Below are 21,702 nucleotides of genomic sequence, written 5' to 3' on the forward strand. Positions count from 1 at the left end.
GATTATGTAGAGCAGCACTGGAAAACCAGGAACTATAGTCACAGTCAAGGTAATAATGTAAAAAGGGAGCGGGAGCATTTGAGTTTAATTATTAGACACACTTATTTAACCGTTTTTCCATCTCTGTCCTCATTTACTCCCTTCATGAAAAGCATAGGAACCTATCAAATCTTTTCTATTCAACATTTGAAGTTAATGAACTCGGATGTTTGTGTTACTTTGAGCACCGATACACATCAGCCCTCACACCCCCCCATACAAACTCATAGTGGAGAGCTGTGAGCTCTTCCACTGGGTCACGCAGCGCTCCCGCTGGCAGACGCATAAACACTCCCCCACTGTTTACCCAACTAATTTACTCTCTTTGATATGTTTGGAGTCTTCCAGCGGGCAGGATACAGCGAGCGATAATTAACAGAAATCCAAACCAGTTCACAAACAAGACAGCCGCTGTGGTTTCCTTTAACCAGCAAGGAGGGATTCACTGTTTACTGTGGTTTCTATTACCTTCAAATGTTCCTTTTCTCATTAACTTTTGATTTGTTATTTGATGCGATACAAACAGGGGGAAACCTCATGATTGACAGCTGAGACTGACTCATGATTGGCCAAGAGGTGTGAATGGAAGACACCTTTATACCACGGCTCCGATCCAGGATCAGTGCTGCGCAGATTCTGGTTTCAACGAAAGTGAAAAGCACGAGATACATCTTTACAGTTTGAGGACCGCACACGTGTGAGAAACACAGACACACAAACAAATAATTGTTCTCATGGCAGAATGGAGTCACACCTGAGTCCGACTGCTTCCTGCTTTAGGCCCACACCTGAGCCATAACTCACTGTCTCTCTCTCTCTCTCTCTCTCTCTCTCTCTCTCTCTCTCTCTCTCTCTCTCTCTGAATAGTTCCATCCTAACTGAAGTTTGTTGCTTTGCATATGTGTAACAATGTGCAAAGCAGTTATTTGCATTGTCCTGAACACCACTAGAATCATTCATTTAACAGCTCAACAGACTTGCTCACTGAATCATTCAATAATTGACCAAAGTTCAGACCTTTTAGTCTTTGACTCACTGAACTGAAACACAGCCGACCTCCATACATCCCTCATTAACCTCTCGCTTCCAGAACAGGAAATTGCTGTCGCTTTGAAGAACATGCCAAACTCTTTGTTCATAATTATTTATATTTAAAAAATGGATTGGTTTTTAAATGAACCATTGATTAACATATATATGATCTCATATTCACTGTGTAGTTCGCTCCATCGATGAACCACTGAACACAAATCGTCACTCGCAGTGAAAGAGTCTGAATCTGTTCACTTTGTGTTCTGCCTATTCATAGTTATATAGACATTCTTCATGTGTTGTGCTGTGTTGTGTTTAACTGAACTGAAAAAAGGAACGTGTCATCACAGGAAGCCATTCAGTTCAGTTCATTTACCCAGAAGATGTGTTTAACACCAGGCATGAAACATACACACAACTCTGAGACAGTCTATGCACCTCAGTGGACTGAAGAGGCTCTGTGGCTCATTGTCAGTGTATCCAGTGTGTGGGTCTCTGTCTCTGTGACCTTGAGGAGGAGCTGATTCAAACATAACTCAGGTGAGGACTCAGCACACAGCGGAATCGAGAAGGATCAAAGGGAAACTGAGAGAGAGAGAGAGAGAGAGAGAGAGAGAGAGAGAGTGTGAGTGATGACACAGTGATATGTGTTGGCATATTATTGCACATATGGGATTTATTTTAACCTGCACATCCCTGTACGTACACACATGACTCTGTATGCATGTGTGTGAAGTGGAAGAGAGGCAGGTCACTGACGACAAAGGTTGATAATAAGCTCTCTGGAGACTGTTCTGCATAATCAGATTGAGACACATACACACACAGACACACACACACACACACTAAACCATTGTACCTCTATCCAATAATCCATAATTCATGATGCATTCCCTAGCCCCCCATACCCTAACCTAAACGTTAAATCCAAATCCCTGACCCCTTATTCTTACCCTAATCTAAACCTAAGTCTGACCCAGAAAGTTTGAATGGTGTTCTGTGTTTTTTGCGACAAATAAACGCAACCAGGAGCAAAAACAGAGTTGAATTCAAAGTCAATCTTGACTACAGAGCTATGCAAAGGTAAAAATACTCTTTTAAATCTGTTAATTTAAATCCCAGTATCAAATCTGAGACCTCAAAAAATAAATGATTACTGACTTTTACAAAAGAATAGGACGTGCCAGCATAGAAGAATTACCTAAATGACTTACTGGGCACAGACCCAGGGGACACACAAAAAACTACAGGTGAACACAACAGACCTACACCACTATTATACACTTACTACGACAGAGGGACACCTGCCCTGGGCCCATTGTCTGCATGCCAGTCTCATACATATTCATTCACCCCTGTGACTTTTGTTAAAAGGGGAAAATTTAATAGTGTTGCTTGTTTTGCTCGGTCTCCGTGTCCCCGCTGCTCGACTCATTACGACGCTGAGCAACACAAACAAACAAGCCACATGCTTATTGGTGACATCACAGTCTCAGCCGCCCTTAAACAACAGTGTCTACCATTGTCTGCAGTCTCCTCAAGTCTCTCCGCACTGGTTAGAAGGTTGAGGAAAACAATTCAGTGGGTCACTCACAAGATTGTGGTAGTAATTTGGATGAAAGGCTTTTTGGTTGATTTGATCAGCGTTGGAAATGTGCCGCAGAAGTGCAGAATCAATTCGAACCATCCGTGGGACATCATGAGTCGAAGAGAATCATCTGACTGGGGTGAATACCGGTGACTCAAAAACATCAAGTCCACAGCCCCCTGATCTGATCAGCTTATTAAGGATTTTCCTCAGTGTTAAATGTAGTAAACAATATTTGGAGTTTTTAAAGATTTTGGCTATACAAAAACCAGAGGATGAGGAGTTTCTGGATGTGAGGATCACTCCTGTCCTGGTCTGTCGTGTCACCGTTCACTGTGGCAACAGTACAGAAGGAGCTGAAAGGTTTCAGAGTGGGAAAAAGAAACTGGGACGTATCGGACCTACTGGTGTTTGGTAGCTGTAGAGAGTCCTTGAAGCAGTTTGAACTATAATTAAAAACAAAACAAAAAACCTGAATAGAACTTCACATCATACTTTATCAGTAGGTTATATTACTTTGTGCCTTTTAAATGTTTTCATGATGAGCTAACGGAAAATGCTGCTAACAACACATGGATGTGTTAGTGAAGTTCTCAATGTTGCCATCCTGCATTCTGGCATAGATTGAATTTCATACTGTGAAACTCTTGACTTGAAAAAGATTCTGTGTGTCTACTTATTTTTTTGTGAGATTCTCTGCATCCAATTGTGATCAAAAGAAGGTGAGGTGTGTACAATATATGAGAGAATTGTGGGGTAGCTGCAATTTAACATTTTTAGAATACAGTCTGTAACAACCATATGTCGTGATCCTTTATTTACAAGGGATTATCATTCAAATACAAATCATTATTTATGTTCCACTATTACTGCAGGGATGTTGATCTTTCTCCTCCTGCCATAAAAAACACAGTGTGCTCTAGCTTTTAGTCATACCCTTTAAAATGCATTCACCAAGCCGGTTGAGGGTCAGTTTCCATTTTCAGGACCAAAAACACAACCACAAAACCAAGCAATTCCAATATGTGCAACAAGGACCAGTGACTTGTCGTTGTGTGTCACTGCCAACCACACAACAAGAGCAAGGACAATGACAAATCCACACCTATCAGCACCCACACGTACAAGCTGGGAAACAACACTCCCAGTGACACCATTTCTGCTCCGGACTTTCAAATTGGAGTTGGCTCTGGTATCACATCGAGAAGGGAGCCGCTGTATGTACAGGATGTGCTTTCAGGGATGAAGCCGTGCAGGCTGTGTAGCTGGGGACAAGTGACAGCTTGAAATCCATCTGAGGAACCTGTCCCCGCTCTGTTTGGCTGAGCTGACAGGATGCAACACGGGGAACGTTCTGTATCAGTTAGTTTACAAGCAGGTACCGATAGAGAAATTTACTGTCACACAGGCGATATCCTCCATGTTGTCAACATGTCGGAAACGTGAACAACCGGTTAAAGCAGTGGTGTGTGGTCGAGGAGAGATGTGCCACACAGACCCAAGTGGTTCTGGGTCATTAACATCTGCTCAGTGTTGTGTTACCTTGTTCTTCGTAACTGTGTTTGTGTGGGTGATCTACAAATTAAGTTATCATCTCATTCACTTGAAAACATTCTGAGTCACTATTATGAAAGACCATTGAAGACTAATCTATTTCAGTCTTATCAGCTAGGATCATGACACTCACACACACACATACACACACACATACACACAACCACACACACACACACACACACACACACACACACACACACAGAGAGGCTGTAATAGGCATCATCTAAGTGGCCTTGGTTGTTTTGCAGAACGGTGGCAGAAAATTGAGTGCAAATTAGTCTTCTGTGAGAGTGAGTGTGTTTGTGTGTGCGTGTGTGTGTGTGTGGGTCCTGGCCATGAACTTGCCCTGCTGCTTGCTGGGATTCAGACAGCACAATAGAAAACACTTGTAACCTCTCAGGTGATCCAGGATAGTTCTGGGGTTTATCCAGAGCAGGTAGAGGCTGCTGCTGGACACTAGAGGATTTTCAACTCTTGACTGATCTTTAAAATAACGCAGCAGACCAAAGACATAATGACACATTCAACCCATTTTGAATCCTATAATCTTCAGATCGCACACACTGGACGATTTAGCCCGAAACGTCAGACCACACACTTCTTCACTTTTTTTATGTATGTTGGCAAACTGACAGTTATGAGCATTAGCGCCACCTTCTGAACTGGAGGGTGGAAACTCGCGTGATTTAACGTGACTTCGGAAGCCAAACCAACATGGAGGAGGACATGTTCTGCTCAGGGGGGAAATTAAACACATTATGAAAAAGATTCAGAGATGGCGGAGTTGTGTCATACATTTTGCAGCACAAGTTTTAGTCGTAGCTGTACAAGTACACAAATGTCTGGTTGGTGATGCTTTCCGGCCATTTCCGTCTCATTGTCTATTTCTGCTTATCGTAAATATCCAACATATTCGCTCCGACTCAATCGGTAGCTTTAAGATTATTTTTGAAACCCCTCACCCTTCAAGATTATTTGGGAAGATAATCCTCACGGTCGGGATCGGCCCCTCGATTGTCGGAAGGGGGCAAATCAGGTCTAAAATTGGGCCAATTATCCTCTAGAGTGCAGCAGCCTTGAACTGTCACTCACATCCCGTTCTATCAACTTAGCCTAATTGCTGCTTGTTGCTCTGCCACTGCCTTTCATACTGCTCCCTCTGTCTGACTGCGTCTCACTGGGCTGAGCTCAAAGGAGGGCTTGTTTGTTGTTATAGCCGCCATGAGCAGTGGGCGCTGGGTTTCTGTCTGCTCAGCACTCACAGGAGGATACTGTGATTCAGTGGTGGAGAAAAGAAATGATCCCAGAGGTGACAGAAGAAACTGGTGTAAACTGAGGATGAGTGGACCGGGTGGGCAGCACTCACTTTGTTTTCCACCAGTCCTGCAGGGGCTGCATCGAATACCTTCACACTAATGAGACTGACTGAATAAATGATCAGTTTTAAATGTGTTCTATTGTTAAAGGAGAACTTGTGCTTCATATTCACGTTCATAATCTTAGGGTCAGTTAAGTTGTACATGCTCTAATGTTAATAAAACAATTTCCTGATGCTGTCCATCGCTGCAGCTCCTCTTTTCAGCCTCTGTCTGAAACACTTGGTTTTAGCTCCTGTCTCCTTCATGCCCCCCCCTCCTTACAATAAAGCCAAGTCTGCTCTGATTGGCCAGATGCTCCAGTGCAACTACTGGCCTCTGCTCTTGCTTTGCCTCGTTTCATTAGGGGGTGCTTGTGCCAGACTATAGCTGCTAGGCAGGCATAATGCAAATGTGGAGCATCATGATAATATCTTTATTTATATAGCAATATAAAGCAATATAACACATTAAAAAAAAACATAAAAATACAATCATAATGAATAAATACACTAAACTTGTGAAATTCAAGCAGGATCCCCATCACAGTAATAAAAACTAGAGTCAGGGAATGCGGTACAATAAAAGTACGCTTCAAGCTTTGATTTAAAAGAAGCTATTGTCTCATGAGATCGTGATGTACTGGGCACTGACAAGGGGTTTAAGAAGCTTCAGGAGACTTTGGGGTTTTCGCAGATAAAAAACTACAGAACACACTAGAGAAAAGAGAAAACTAATAAAGCGGAACATGTCTCCTTTAAGGAATGAGTATATCGCCTGCAGGCTAAAGGTGAAGGTCAAACTGAGAGTTGGCCTGATTCAGTTGAAGCTCAGGCTGCAGGTGGTTCTTGCACCGAGGCATGTCGTGGTCAGAAAGCATTCATTGGATCAATAGTTTGGATATTCCAAGATAATCTGAGCCTTTGAATCATATTTAACCATTGTCCAATGTAATTTTATACAGATAACTAGATTTTCTCAAAAGAAAAAGGAAAACTGCCAAACTCTCATCTCTGTCAGCACAGAAACACAGATAATATTTGTTCAGCTGCTCCTCCATTCCTCTCAGTCTGATTCTTCTCCATTTTGAACTCACTATCTGATGCCTCACTGTCTGCTGTCACTCATTACCCCTCTTGTTCTCTACTTGACTCCACCACCTGGCCTTTCTCTCACCCTCCCTCTGCTTTGCCTCCATCTCCGTCTGCGTTTATAAAACCCTGACAGGTGTGACCCTGTTTGTAAGCTCACAGACACGGAGATGCTGCAACGCCGACATCAGTTTCACCAATTATACCGTGTTGCTCTCCACGAAGATAAATCTGTTCTTGTTTGCGCTCGCTTCCTCCCCCCCCCCCCCCCCCCCCCCCCTTGTGGCCATCTCCATCCCAATTTACGTGTTCCATCAGCTCAACGGTCCACGACTCAATAAAACATTCACGTACTGAGGAGGGGAAATTAGGCTTTTCTCAGTCCCTTCTCCTTCAGGCCACCCAGTCCAGAATATAATCTGTTCCAAGGTAACACATTGCAGTATGAGGAAGCCCAGGCCTCTTGATATTAATTGAGTTTGTTTGCCTTATACAAATTTATGAACAGAAGCTTAAGTAATGTTTCAGCCGCCAAAGCAAAGAGGAGAGAATAGAAGTACTCACAGGCTGAATTGGAAATGTTTGACAGTTTCTTTTTTGATAGAAGACATCAGAAGGTTTTATGTTTTATTTCAGTTTATACAGTTAGTGATAGAATGTGAGAATAAAACATCAACACTATCCTCAGGACAACGTTCTGTGCCATGAAACTAACTGACACTCTCTGGATTCCGTGGGTGAGACCCTGTTCCTGTGACACAGTCTGGGGCGAGCGGCACAATTCTGGTAGTTTGCTGTATCACTGCTTGTGTAGAGTCACTTCCCCACACTGCTAAAGAGTGAACCCACGGATACCACAGCCTCGGCTACTTCAGTCTTTTTGTCACGATCTCGAGACCTCAACGCGGAACAGGTTAAACACTAGAACCAAACTCTGTGACTAACACTACAAGTAAGTCATCACATCCACGAGCACAGACATTCTTCTCTGACGTTTATATCCGATCACACGGCAACACCTCACTTCTTTGGCTCTTCTGTGAGGAGTAAAAATAGTCAAGTGGTGCCGACTGATAAAAGATGCTGTGAGGCTGCCTGGAGAGGCTGGGCTATAATTACGCTGCTGTTGGAGAGATTTTGACAGTCGAGCAAACACACACACTAAATTCTCCATAGCTTCTGATAAAAAAACTTCTAATAATGAATTCCCGACAGATCAACAGCGAGGTAAATAATGTGTCCAACCCACACTCATCAGCTTGTGACTAGTAGTTATTTGGTGCTGTCTTGTTGTTATTATTTGCCTTGGATCTTTACAATATCTATTTCAAAGTCAAATCCACAGTGAGAAGATAGACAACAGAGGTCTGGAACTTGAAACAAAGATATTTCAAACAAGCTTGTGCCTCATACTTTGTTTTGGAAGTGAAGCATCTCTTACCCTGCATGTGACCTGGATCAGCCCTGCAGGCTTTTCAAAACATTGCTTCCTCAAGAAAAGAATCAATAGTGAAGCATTACTGCAGAGAGGTATGGGATGTCGGTACTGGCTCCATATTTAAACCTGCAGCAGGCCACTCTGCATGCAGGCAGTAGAAACTCATATTGCTATAAACCTGAAACAATTTCAACAAATACAATTATTTTCACTGCATAATCAGATTTTAAGCCCAATGTCCATGTGAACAGATTTAGCCATCAATTCGATCTTGTCTTTCACTGATAGGTTATGATATATATTTTCCACTTAGCATAAAACATTTTCAATCAAGATACAAGAAATGAATGCGCACCAACTACATATGTATCATCAAAAGGGAAAATCGATGGCTGCATGGCTAAAAGCCTGAATCCTGGAGTAGACAAAAAGGACAAATGTGAAAGAATGTTTTCAAATTTGACTTTTTCCGTTTTTTTCCGATCAGTTTCCCTGACTTAATTAGAAACCTCAAAACGCTCAACGTAATATCCACTTTCACAGAAGACAATAACTCATTGTGAAATTGTCTACATTAGCTAAGAGTCTGTTTCACAACCTATACAGTCAATGTGCGTCTGTTTCAGCATTCATAATTTATTTAGTTCCATCACAAGATCCCAGTGATGATTGTCATTGTGTAACAAACCCTGTGTGACCACATGACAACCACAAAACATCAAGGGTTCTCACACGCACACTCACACACACACACACACACACACACACACACACACAAACACACACACACACTTTGTACTTTGACATCATTCTCATATCATAAACAGTTTTATCTGCAGAATGATCAAAATATAAAATTGTAATTAACATTATACACAATAACCATCCTGCAACTAACAATGTCGATTGAACTTTTCTTCTCTTTGGGAAGGGCCTGCAATGATGTTGAAGATTAACACGGAGGAGGATGTTTTATTTATATGTATTTAAAATATGTATTTATAGAAAGTCTAGTGTACAAGAGATTTTACATTTTACATTATCAAACCAGCTCAAAGACAATAATCCTAAAGGATACGTTTTTGTCCTGATATGTACTGCATATACATATGATCTTTGCCCATTCGTTCACACCACAAACCTTTCAGTATGTTCACAAAAAGAAAACACACCTAAATCATCTATGGAAACATAAACTTGAATAAAGCTTAAAGAAAACCACTGAAATCTTTAGTAACAAATGAAATATGCTCGTATCAATGGAACAGTGTTTGCTCCAAGACAGTCAGCTGCTGCTAACTGTCTGCTGCAGTCACAGATTTACACATTAACATTAGAACTGTGACAAACTTAAATCATTTTAATCGGCAAGAGTTGCTGTGCAGGTTCATTAGTTCAAGCTCTGACATTTGAAAAATCAAAAAGTGAAAAAACAAACAAACATGTTTTTCTCCGCAACATAATCTATTTGAATGTTGGCATGACACGTACTAAACAATAATAACCACATCATTTCTCCACTGATCCACTAACGGATGTAGAGGAATGACCGAGCTCCTAATGGGGGAGAAGAAAAATGGTTGTTCTAGTTAAAGGGGAGAACTGAAGACTGTGATTTATAACTCTGACATTATCCTCCACCTTATAAAGATTTCATTCCTAAACCTACAATGGCACACACACACACACACACACACACACAGTGGACACGTCAGTCACTTGTGAGTAAAATTAGACTGTGGCTCATATCCTGAATTAATAAAATCCTTGAAACGGGAGTTAGTAGCAGGAGCACTACATGTAAAAGAAACATGCTTTTCTCTGTCTCTAAATTCAGAAACTAGCATCAACATCAACATGTCTGAACTATTTCATATTCCTCTGCTCTACATTCGAATCGTCAACCTACGTCATTCGCTGACACGTGAAGCTGGAACATCTATAAGCGCTCAGCTCCGTCATGTGCGTGTGAGATTTGTCCCGTTGCTCCACAGAAGGAGGAGGAGGAGAATGTGAGTGAAGCATCTGGTGTGAGAAAGCGAGAAACGCCGAGGAGCTTCAGAGAGGGCGAGTGGCAGCGGATGTGTTCAGCGTGACAGTTCGGTACTTCCACAGAAGAACCACGCAGTTCTAATGCAGAGTCGCTGCACTGAACACGGTTAGAGAGCCGCACTGCATCTGACAAGTGACTCTAACTTTTTTAATGCATCACAATCAAAAGATCACAATTGTGCAGTAGTTATGTTTGAACCCTTTCATTCTCTAACCAGTTTCCATCATTCTTCAACAGCAGTTAAGTGATTATGAGTGGATTGCTGATATGAATATTAGCTCTGCAGTAAATCTATTTATCTCGAGCACTGAAACAAATGAAGCTATGCAAAAGTTCAGGAGTCGAGTCTTCGTGCACGAGCCTCCAAAGTCACGTGCACAGTTCCTTGAAAAGGTTGAATGAACCTGTAAGCTGTCAAGGTTTAAAATGTTCTCTATCTCTCTCTCTCTCTCTCTCTCTCTCCTGTCATTCAGCTGTCAGTTCAGATCATTGAGTGACACGCCCCACCTCTACACAGGAATCCAAGTCCTCTTCATCAGTCAGTTTGGGAGGTGAAGAAGAGAGAGGGAGAGGTGGAACGTCTTCTGAAAGCACAAGCAAATCCAGTTCCCTATGTATGTTGTGTACTTACAGTTTACATAAACAGCTGATGGGTTTAACGGCTGGTTGGCTTTTCATGAATTCATCCTCTCTCACACCTGAAGTAAACTGCAGTCTCTCTAAACTGGAGGTTGTGCAGTTAAAAAATTTTTTTTAAACAAATAGCATCTCCACCATCGATCTTCTCCATGAGACACAGACCCAGTACATCACAGTGGGTCCAGGCACAGCAGCTAACAACCCCAGTGACCTCCCTCTATCCCTGGGAAGGGCCCTTGTCCCCATTCTGCCAAAACTAAGATACTCAACAGTGATGCTTCATGCTGCTGAGGCCAGTGAATCCAAAAACCAGACGCCATTCATTAAATAATTGCTGGTAAAAGGTAAATACAGTCTCATCACATGCCATCGAATCACGGGTTGTAAAAGAAAACTCTGTCACCACACAATACCAAGACAAAGAGCACAGAGCGAGATGTCTAACCAGCAGTGTGTGACCCACTTCCACTTCACTGTTCTCCATTGTCTCCCATTGTTTAGGTGCAGACCCTGAAACAATCATCTATCTGAGGACCGGACCCGGAGCACTGAGCAGGTACTGTATTTGGAGGAAATTCACTAGAACGCATTCTGAGGAGTTATCTGTGACTAGAGTATCTGTGACCTGACCGGCCATGTTTATAATTTGCGTGAGTGTAATTTGTGTTTAGTAAGTAGAGGGATTCAGGGCAAATGATGAGCTGCAAATTCCTCTGTGCTCTGACCAGCGTTTCCAGTTTGAACACACATTTGTTGACATAATACTGGGTTCCTCTGCTGGCAGCTGGGAGATAAGTGGAGGGGAAGAGGGTGGCACTTTGCATCTGGGCTTGAAAGCAGTAATTGAGGAGGGCATCGCGGCCATTGAGATGGTTCTCTTGGAATTAAATGCAGAATATATCAAATTCAGCTTAATATGGGAATATATCAGAGTCTAAATACAAGTTGAATAACTGCTGATGGTCCAGGTGACAGTCAACAGGCATCGAGGTTCTGTGGTTTGCTGCTCTCTGCCCTGTTGTCTCCTCTGCAGCTGTGTCTCGGTTCAGGGGCTGCATCCTTCAGGCGAGGCGGTCTACCAGAGCAGGTGGTCTTCGTGGGGCCGGGTCTCTACCGAGGCAGAATCGAAATGAGACGTCAGGTCCACAGAGGATTTCCTGGATCCACATGACCGCCTCGTCCCCGCCCTTATATCTTTTGCAACAGAGCTGACGTTGGACACGACTGGAGAGTTTTAACGTTTAAGCATTTTCTAACTTGTGAACTTTGAGCTGTCCGGTTAGGTTGAAGGGTGGCACTCAAGCATAAGATGTCTCGTCCCATGCCCGCGCCATTATCGGTTCAGTAATGAAGCCGGAAGGTTGAGCTGCAAAGGATCCACCTGTTGGTTGTTCTGGTTTGGTCCTGGTTCTATCCTCAGTCCGGGGGTTCTCCCTGAAGACAGCCTCGTCACCTGCCCTGCTCTGATCTCTCTGTTCAACTCATTCTGGATCATCTGCCTGCCACTCTTCTAACCCCTCTGAGCTTTATTGTGTTGATCAACACAAATGGCTTTTGGGAACTGCCCCTTCTGTCTCTGCAAACTGGCTCCAGTTTCTTGTTTCACACACACAGCAGGAGAAATAGTAGAGAAAGTAGATTTACATTGAGCATTGAATATTCCTTAAAAAGGTGGATGATTCATCATGAGATAAAAGCAACAAAAGCAATCTGTGTCACGCTTTGTCCTGCTCAGTGCAGTGATGAATGAAGTGGAGCACTGGTGAAACTAATGAAAAGCTAATGAGGATGAGTCTGAATGTCTGAATATCACATTTGTCACAAAGTTCTGCTGCTTTGGCTTAAAATGGAGCCAGAACGATGAAGCAAACTAGAAAGAAGATACTTTGACCGTTTTGTCACACACACACACACACACACATACAAATACACACACACACACACACACAAACACACACACATTAACGATCCTGGTAATTCACACGTTGTATCTTCATACTCTGCTGTGGTTTTCCTGTATGTTACTTTACTTCATCCTAAATGTATGTTTGTGTTGTAACAGCAACTTTATTTGTTATTTGCTTCCCAAATGTCCATGGCAAAAAAATAAAAGGTATTAAATTGTCACACAGTTTTGTCCCACGGTTATAAATGCTTAGTAACAATTAATAATTAGGAGTAAACAACAGACTGAACTACACAACCTGCTGACTGCTGCTAAAAACACAATGACACACAATGACCCATTGAACCTGGAGATTAGGTTTTATCTGATGATTACAATCTGCAGGTAATCACAGAAACGCTGCACATCTGGACAATCGCACTAACACAAATTAATAAAGCTACTGGCAAGAAAAAAAACGGCTAAAGGCTCGATGGAAATGAGAGAAGAGAAACAACAACAACAGAATGTAAATAAATGTGATTTCTAAATCCGACACCACACAGCCTGGCGCTCTCTCTCCCTGCTGGCAGCTTGGTACGTTACCAGTAAAAATAGACCGTGCAGCTGGGGTGGAGGGAAAACAAATGAATAAATTATTCTGTTTCTACCCTGAGTCAGACAGAAGGTGGGGGGGGCAGGGTGGAGTTGGGTGTGTGAGTAAGGTGCAGAGGGAGAGCGGGGTGGGGAGGTAAAGTGAAGGTGGGGAGTGGACGCTGAAGAGGGAGGGGGATGGAGAGGAAGGGGAAGTAAGTGTCGGAGTGCGGGATTGGGTCGAGAGCAAAGCAGAGAGTGAGGTAGAAAAAGAGCGAGGACGGGGGGGGGGGGGGGGGGGGTACAAATGCTTTTCCACATGCGACTGCCCAGAAATGACGAACGGCCTCCAGATAGCACCGTACAGCTGAATGCAAACATCTCCATTGTGTACACGCTACTTTCTGTGCGTCACGAGTGTAGTTTCTGTCGCCCCGGCTGCGTTGTGCGTTCAGATCCAGAGATCGAGATAACGTGAACAGAAGGAGTCATCATCCCTAATGACCGCGGATGAACACTGACCATCCCACAGCACTTCATCACAGTCATTTGAGAGGCGTGACACGGAGAGATTATCATCCTGTGATAGCTTCAGACATCTTGTTTCTCGAGTACAAACATGTTCATTCTTTGAATGTTTCATCACAGGACATCTATTATCATTAATAACCGTTGCATAGGCATCTTTCAGACCCGATTTTGGGGTCTATGAAAAACAACTTGACTTCAGAATGTTCGCAAACTTTAACCCATGCGCACAAACATTCTGGAAACAGGAAAGTGGGAAGGCCAGATTATTGATCCACTTCATAAATATTATCAAATTATCATTTATGCTAACAGACTATCAGGGATGACAAAATCCCCTCTTTGGCAGATGTAGAAAAAAGGACAGAATCTGGACTGAAATTACCAAATCTCCACCATGACCCTTTTCCCGACAAAGCTCTGGCATGACTGCACGATTTGTGTGTGAATATCAATCTTGATTTTTTTTATCTCCTCTATAAAAATAAAGCATGACGTGATTTAAATACTGGTATGAGGTCATGTATTGTTTCATGGTGCAGCAGTAATGTGATGGTCTCACTCACTGGCTCTTGCATGAAAGGAGAGAACCCAGAGTCCAACCGGTGACAGAAGCCAGGTTGGAGTTAAACAGACGGTCCGCTTGTCCCCCTCCTCACTACGTGTCCAACGTGGTTTTATTGTGAAAGTTTGAATACACCTCGCTCCTCCTATCTACATCTGCAGAGTTGTAGCTCACACATCTATGAAGAGATGGTTTATTCATATCTATGTTGAGCTTTTACTCTTTGTATCTAGGTTAAAATCTGTGTAATTACAGCTCGGAGGGAACGAGAGAGCAAACTCCCTCTTTCATCCTGCTGTGTCTTTACTTAATGATTTCTCCTCCATCTCTCACTGGTGTACTTTCCATCTTTTCCATTTCCCACTGTCTCACCAAAACTTAGTCCATCCTCTTCTTCCTCCTTTCTTCATCTCTTATCCTCCCAAATTCCCATCCTGCCCTGACAATAAAATAATCCCTTCCTGTTCCTGTTTGACACTTTCTGGACTCAGTCTTATGAGGAGCATGTGTATGCGCTATGCACACGTCTCTGAAGGTCACATATTACTGTCTTGATTATGCGCCCTTTAAATAACAGTGACAAACTCTTCCACTGACTTCACACCAGGGCCAAAAAGACACACAACAATTTGCACCAGGTGTAAGATAGGACCCTCGTCTGCAGCCCCCCCCCCCCCCCCCCCCCCCCCCCCCATATTTCAACACTGCTGGAGTGCAAGTGATCCAGAGGAAGTAGATGATGACACACTGTGTAAAAATACGAAAAAGCTATAAAGAACACATTTTGTTTATGTATTTCGTTTTTTTTACCTTGCTCACAAAAACTCCTCTTTTCTGTTTGATCAGATTGACATCTGCCAAATCATACATCATCGCAGCAGTCGACCGTTCAACTAGCGTTTCAAATCAATATGCAAGATTTAATAATCTGGCAGCACTTTCAATGCTTGATGCTGCGTCAGCTCACTTTCTAAACAAGGTGAAACCAAATATTCACAAACCTAAAGGGACCTGTGTGGACTTTTTGACCACTGGAAGCACGAGAGCAGGAGTTTTAGAAATGGGTCACTCTATTTTTCTTTCTTGTTCGTTCTTGTGCAGGACAGGTGCACACTGACACAAGCATGTTGGTGTCAAAGGTTTCACAATGTTCCACCGATCAATTCAATATACCAGGTCTCAATCATCTTAAGAACTGTCTTGAGACTTTTCTGTGGCTTCAGTGGTTCAGTCCAGGCAGGAAAAGCAAGAGCAGGAGTGCACGTGGACAGGCAGGTTCCTGAGTGACAGACAGGTTCCTGAGTGACAGACAGGTCCGTCAGCCAAAAAGACGTGAAAGAGGACTTCATCAAATGGGATAAAAAGAGAGCTTTGTAGAGAGAGCACTTCATTTCTGTGGACAAGTAGGAAGATCTCTTGGGTTAAAAGGTATGTCATCTGGTGGTTTCCTGTTTGTTCATCACATTTGTCAAGGCTGGTCTACTTCACCCACTGGCTGCTGTAGTTAAAAGGCACATTGACCTCTCGTCAAGTGTCTGATCCGTCTGAAGGACCTTCGCAGGCTTCTACTTCTTTCACGGGTGAATGGCTGGCGGAGAGCACAAAGCTGTGCTTCTCCAGGAAGCTTGAGAGCTAACACAGAGCAGCCATTCATGACTGAGACATTCACGAGTCAATCCAATTGAAAAAACAGGGCCTTGAACCCTCATCCCTTCTAAATGTTAAATCACTGCTCAAGGTTTCTGAGGGGTATAGGATCTTTTTCTTTCTAACATGAGAAAAAGAGAAAAGAGCCAAAAGGAGGCAAAAGAAATGGAATAGAAAATATAAGAGTAAAGAGGGGAACTTTTTACTTCACTTTATTAAACTGTTTCTGCTGGAGGAGAACCAGCGGGACGGCTCGAAAGAATCCAGTCATCGTCTTACTTTGCATATATAAGAGCAGAGAAGAAAAAGACATGGTGCAAGGGAAAAGGAGGTAAAGAAAGTGGAGGGGTGCAGAAACAAGCTGACGAGACACCGGAGATAAAAGATGGAAGGAGAGAGAGAGAGACAAAGTAGGGCACGGGCGGGAGGAAACGCTGCTGTGCTTTAAAGTCGAACCATCACAACCACTGCATCTGCCTGCCAGCGCTCGTCCAGCCTCGTCCCCTGGTGCCGTCCCACCTTTCAAGAGCTCCACTCCACACCTCCATGTTCCAGCCGTCCCTCACTCTCTCTGGTCCCCTCTGCCAAGGTGTCTCCTCCCTGTCTCTGCCTGAGTGTCTTCCTCCCTCCTCTCTATGCAGAGCAACGAAGCATTCCGTTCATTTATTCATTTCCTAACCCAGTGCCCCTGACCCGTCCTGGGGAGGCTGCAGTTCTGTCTGGTGGCAAGGAGCTCGTCAGCCCTCCCCTGCACCCACATCCCTCCTTCCCTCCTTCCCTCCTTCCCTCCTTCCCTCCTTCCCTCCTTCCCTCCTTCGCTTTTCATCTCCCAGTAGTATTTTTGTGGGTCATCGTGTTCCTGTGTTTAAGTCTCTGTGTTCTGTGTCAAACAATCTTCACACACACAGAACAAACACACACACATTCCCAACTACACTGTGCACTTGTCTTTTGTGCTTTCTTGTACTGATGCAAAACATGTGTGTGTGTGTGTGTGTGCATATACAGTATATCTCCTGAGAGCTGAGGGACACCTCAACACCTCAAGACCAGATTTGATCAAATTCCGGTGAGACAAGACCACATTATGTCAGATCACATAAAATAAGCTGAGCAGGTCAATTATTCAATCTGCCTCTAGCTATAGACTATCAGGGAAGATTTCAGGCACCAATGCCAAAACAGTAAAATACAATCCATCTTGTCATATAAAACCTTTAATCAAACTTTGAGTCAAAACCGAAGGTTTGATGCCAAAATGTTTCTCACTTGTTTCAAGGTTGAATACTAATGATCCTGATAATAAAGGCGTTAAGCAGGAGATCAGGAAGCTTTCCTGTCACGTTTGTAGAAACTCCACCTTCCTCCTGCAATTGACCTATTATCATAATACATGTAATAGAGCAGCTTCAACTGAAGCACGGATTGAATATATTAATACTGAGCGCTGTGTGGCTGACTGAAATAATTACTGTAGGTGACATATTTGGACAGAGTTCAGTCGGCTTTTTCGAATGATTATTGGCAGACTTCATGTTATTCATTATGTTTGGAGCTTACTCCTTTCAAATAAATCAGGGTTTTATTTTGGATTAGAAAACAGTGATTTTTAACCAATGTTAAATTGTAGTAACAGAGACTTCCTCTCTTTTGTAATCAGCCGCTTTGCTTTACAAAACAAGTTTCTGCTCCGTCACCTAATTACTGATGATACGATGAAGACAACATTGTGACTGGAGAATACTTTGGTTACCGCCTGTAAATCACAAGACAACAAGACATGTGTAGAACGGTTCCACCAAGCATGTCGTCATCTGAAAAAACTCAACCCTGCATGACTAGGCTGAGTCCGACAGAAGAACAAATCCCTTTTTTATGCTCCAGAGCTGAGGCTGGGCACTAACAGCCTGTTTGTCACGCAGGCGCAGAGAGACTCATCCTTAACATCAGATTCGAAATATCAAACACATTCTGCTGTGACACTATCAAAGCTCCTCTGAGGGTGAATCTGAATAAAGAATGGAAATGGGATATCGAGGAAGCTGAAAACTGATTTATCCTAAACATTATTAATTGACATGGTTATGAAACAGTTACATTTATCTTCAAGGAATCAATTGAATAACAGGAACATTGAATTACATGAGTGTGACCAGGAGGAGGAATCTATGTGACGCTGCAGAGTTCACACACACACACACACACACACACACACACACACACACACACACACACACGCGTGTCGAGCTCAACTGGCTCCTCCGCCGTTCTCATTTTCCTCGACAAAGGCATCTGTTGACGACACTGTTCCTTTGTGTCACAAGATGGAAGAGACCAAATCAAAATGTTCTGCACTGAAACTATGAAGATTCAACCTCGCTCTCCACCAGGCAACAACAGCCCCCCCCCCCCCCCCCCCCCCCCCCCCCCCTTCAGACTCCTCAGCTTTGGAAATGAATCACTGTGACTTGTCAAGTTGCTTTCCCCTGGTCAGCTGACTTTCATCATGTCAGTGTGGGTCAGAGGAAAATGCTCTGTCATTCTGCCCCACAACACGAGTACTTGTTTATTATACGGTTGTTTTCAATTAGTGACAGATTACGTGTCCCAGAGTGACATTGAGCTTTTTCCTACAATTCCATAACTGAGTTATAGAAAAGGTCCTCTTGTTCAAAACAAAAACTCTCAGCCACACTGTGATACTCAATTGACAGTGTCCTCGATGAACTGGTTACTGGTTTGTAAATACATGTTTTTTACTAAATTCAAATAATTTAATTATTTAATCTTTGAAAATGAAAAAATCAAACAGGCTATTACCAGAGTTATTTTGAGTTCAATCTAAATTTACGATTTGGTTTGTTACAAAATAAATGGAGCATTTTTGGCATTCTACCTAAAAATTGTTATAATAAACAATATAAATATAAACTATATCAACTTCTTTTCACATATAGTGCAGTGCCTGTTCTTGCATGTTTAGAACGTTCTGTTCTCGGTGCCAGTAGAGGTGAGGTGAAAATAATAAAACTTTCAAAATGATCTCACAGCGATTTTGCCCTACGGACAGACAGACAGACAGACAGACAGACAGAGAGACAGAGAGACAGACAGACAGACAGACAGACAGACAGACAGACAGACTGATCGACAGACAGACAGACAGACAGACAGACTGATCGACAGACAGACAGACAGACAGACAGACAGACAGACAGACAGACATGGTGGTAGATAGAACAATGCAACTCAGAACTTCTTCATCTTCTCCGGTGCCACATTGTAAGACTGGTTTGAGATACAACTGACTTCATGTTTGCACTAATGATGACAACATCTCCTCTGAGTCAACAGGGAAGTGAGAAATCAACTGACACTCTGTCTGTCCACTCACCACTGAACCCGCACAACATTTCAACAACAGTTATCAGCTGACAGTTAACGAGTTATTCTACTACACGCCGCCTGTCTATGGAGTGAGGGTTGAATTGCTTACTGAAAGCTGCCACAGCCAGCATGAGTGTGACCACGATGGAGACCCAGGACACCCAGAGCGCCTTCTTCCTGTAGTTCTGGGCCTCGTGGGGCTTCAGGCGCATGCTGCTCTCCAGGAGACCTGCAGGAAACCACATATAAACTCAGTTACCATCACAGTTCCTCCTTTGTGTTCAGTATACCTTGTTTTATTTCACGCCTCATTCATTGATAGTATCAAAAGCAACTCAGGCTGATATATGTGATTATTTGAGTTACAAGACTGAAAGAAGTTCAAGGCTCCTCTTCAGTTTTGAGCTGTGAGTAGTTGGTTACTTGAAAAAGGGTTGAAGGTGTAAAGCTTGTGTAATCCTGGAGACCCACAGAGCAGTAAGAAACTTTAACTACGTTTACATGGATATAAATATTCTGATATCAATCTGATAGGTCTTGTAAACAGCATTTTCTGATAACCTTAACCCGAATAACAGGGACATGAATGGTGTGTTCTATTAGTAAATTGAGTAAAACCAAGATCAAAATAATGCTTTATTCAGATTAATGTAAAAAATTGGTGACCATGTTAACATAGATCTTGTTAGTTTGAAAAATTATATTCTGGCTTCTGGATCAATGACATTTAAAAATCGCCCAGTTACCTCGAATAGGGGTTTGAACATTTTGGGTAATGTTAGTACACATGTCAAAAATATATATGTAAAATGGGCCTAGTCGCTTTTTTTGACATTTTAATGACATATCTTTGAAGTCTGCCTTTAATTGTCAACCAACCTAAGCAGCTTTTTTCAGGCGCTCTCCACCTTTCACAGACTAAACAAAGACCAAAATGTTCTTACATTTCCTAATGACTCCAAAAAGCCATGTTTCTGTGTGAGAAGACTTCGCCTGAGGTCACAGACGAAGCAGCCCAGATTCTCAACTGCCTCAAGCTGCTCCATTATCATGAAACATGAGGCTGACTCTGCACATTCCTGTATTATTTACAAGCCTCAACTTTTATGTCCAAAAGAGCTTTTAATGCTATCACATTTTATTTATTTTTTACAGAAATGTGTCTCTGGAGTCACCTGTGTTTCTTTCAAGGCTACAAAAACAGGCGGTGAATTATAGGAATTGATGCCGAGGGAAAACTTCTTAGCTTTGAACCGACTGAAGCAAATGTTTCAGATGTAATCCAGTAATCGTACTTGGGGATTATTTGAGTACTTTAATGCAGGCTTTGAAATTCAATGAAGGGAAATTCAAAACTATTTTTGCATTTGAAGCGAGATTTCACATAAAAGTTATATTTAAGCGATTTATTTGAAGATGGAGAGATTTAATAAAATGTGTGTAAGACTTGTACTTTGGGGGGAATTTGCTCTGTGAACAGTGTGCGTCATGGACATGGCATCATTCCATGAGCAGCTGCTGATTAGGTCACATGACTGCCCTGTAAACTGCTTCTCTTAGGACTCAACTGATGACAGAGTTAGTTTCAGAAGTGGCTAATTGAACAATTTTAAGTTAAAAAAGAACCATCATGTTTTAATCTTAACACTTCTTCTTTCAGTTTTTACTGGGTGTTTGTCCTACAATGAAAGAAGAAATCTAAAATAAATTGAATACATATTTTTATAACAAATGAATGAAGACCACATTCACCTGACATCATTGATTGGCCAATGGATCAGCCTGTTATTACGTAGTGGATTGAGATGAAGCAGATTAGATCTTTCAGGAAAAACACTGATAGAATCTACAACTGTTTAACATTTTACACATAAAAAAGGATGTAGGCACTTTTTCTGATCATTTTATTATGATGTGTAGATACGTGTGTAACCTGTAATCAGATTACTTGAAACTGTGTCTGTTAAGGTGATTTGAATGGTCTGTTTTTTATGTGATTAACTTGGTTAATGTGTGTTGTGGATTCAAAGAGGTGAAATCCCTTTACAGGAAACAAAACCATTAACTTCTTGACTTTCACAATCTGTGTGATGTGACATCAGTTAATCCGCCTGTAATTGATTTCTTTGAAAACAGAACAGTGGAGAAAACTTGTCGGTACATATGTCTGTGTTATATTAACAATGTACAGGGACATTCCCGTGGACCACCAGCAGAGCTCCGATGACTCGCTCCCAGTCATGACAATGCTTCTCCTCTTTCAAAGGTTATATCACTATCTTTTATTATCCAAAATTTAATCAA

The 21,702-nt window shown here is 42.4% G+C and overlaps 1 protein-coding gene across 1 annotated transcript in view; it reads right to left on the reverse strand.

Moving 5' to 3' along the window:
- The window catches only part of tmem163a (transmembrane protein 163a), a 47,316-nt gene that overhangs the window by 23,312 nt on the left and 2,302 nt on the right, over window positions 1–21,702 (reverse strand). The window contains exon 2 of the mRNA XM_053440525.1: window positions 19,508–19,627. Coding sequence (XP_053296500.1) covers window positions 19,508–19,627 — 120 coding nt within the window. The remainder of the gene's footprint in view (window positions 1–19,507; window positions 19,628–21,702) is intronic.

Source organism: Pleuronectes platessa, chromosome 14 (genome assembly GCF_947347685.1).
Source record: "Pleuronectes platessa chromosome 14, fPlePla1.1, whole genome shotgun sequence".
NCBI classification, from domain to species: Eukaryota; Metazoa; Chordata; class Actinopteri; order Pleuronectiformes; family Pleuronectidae; genus Pleuronectes; species Pleuronectes platessa.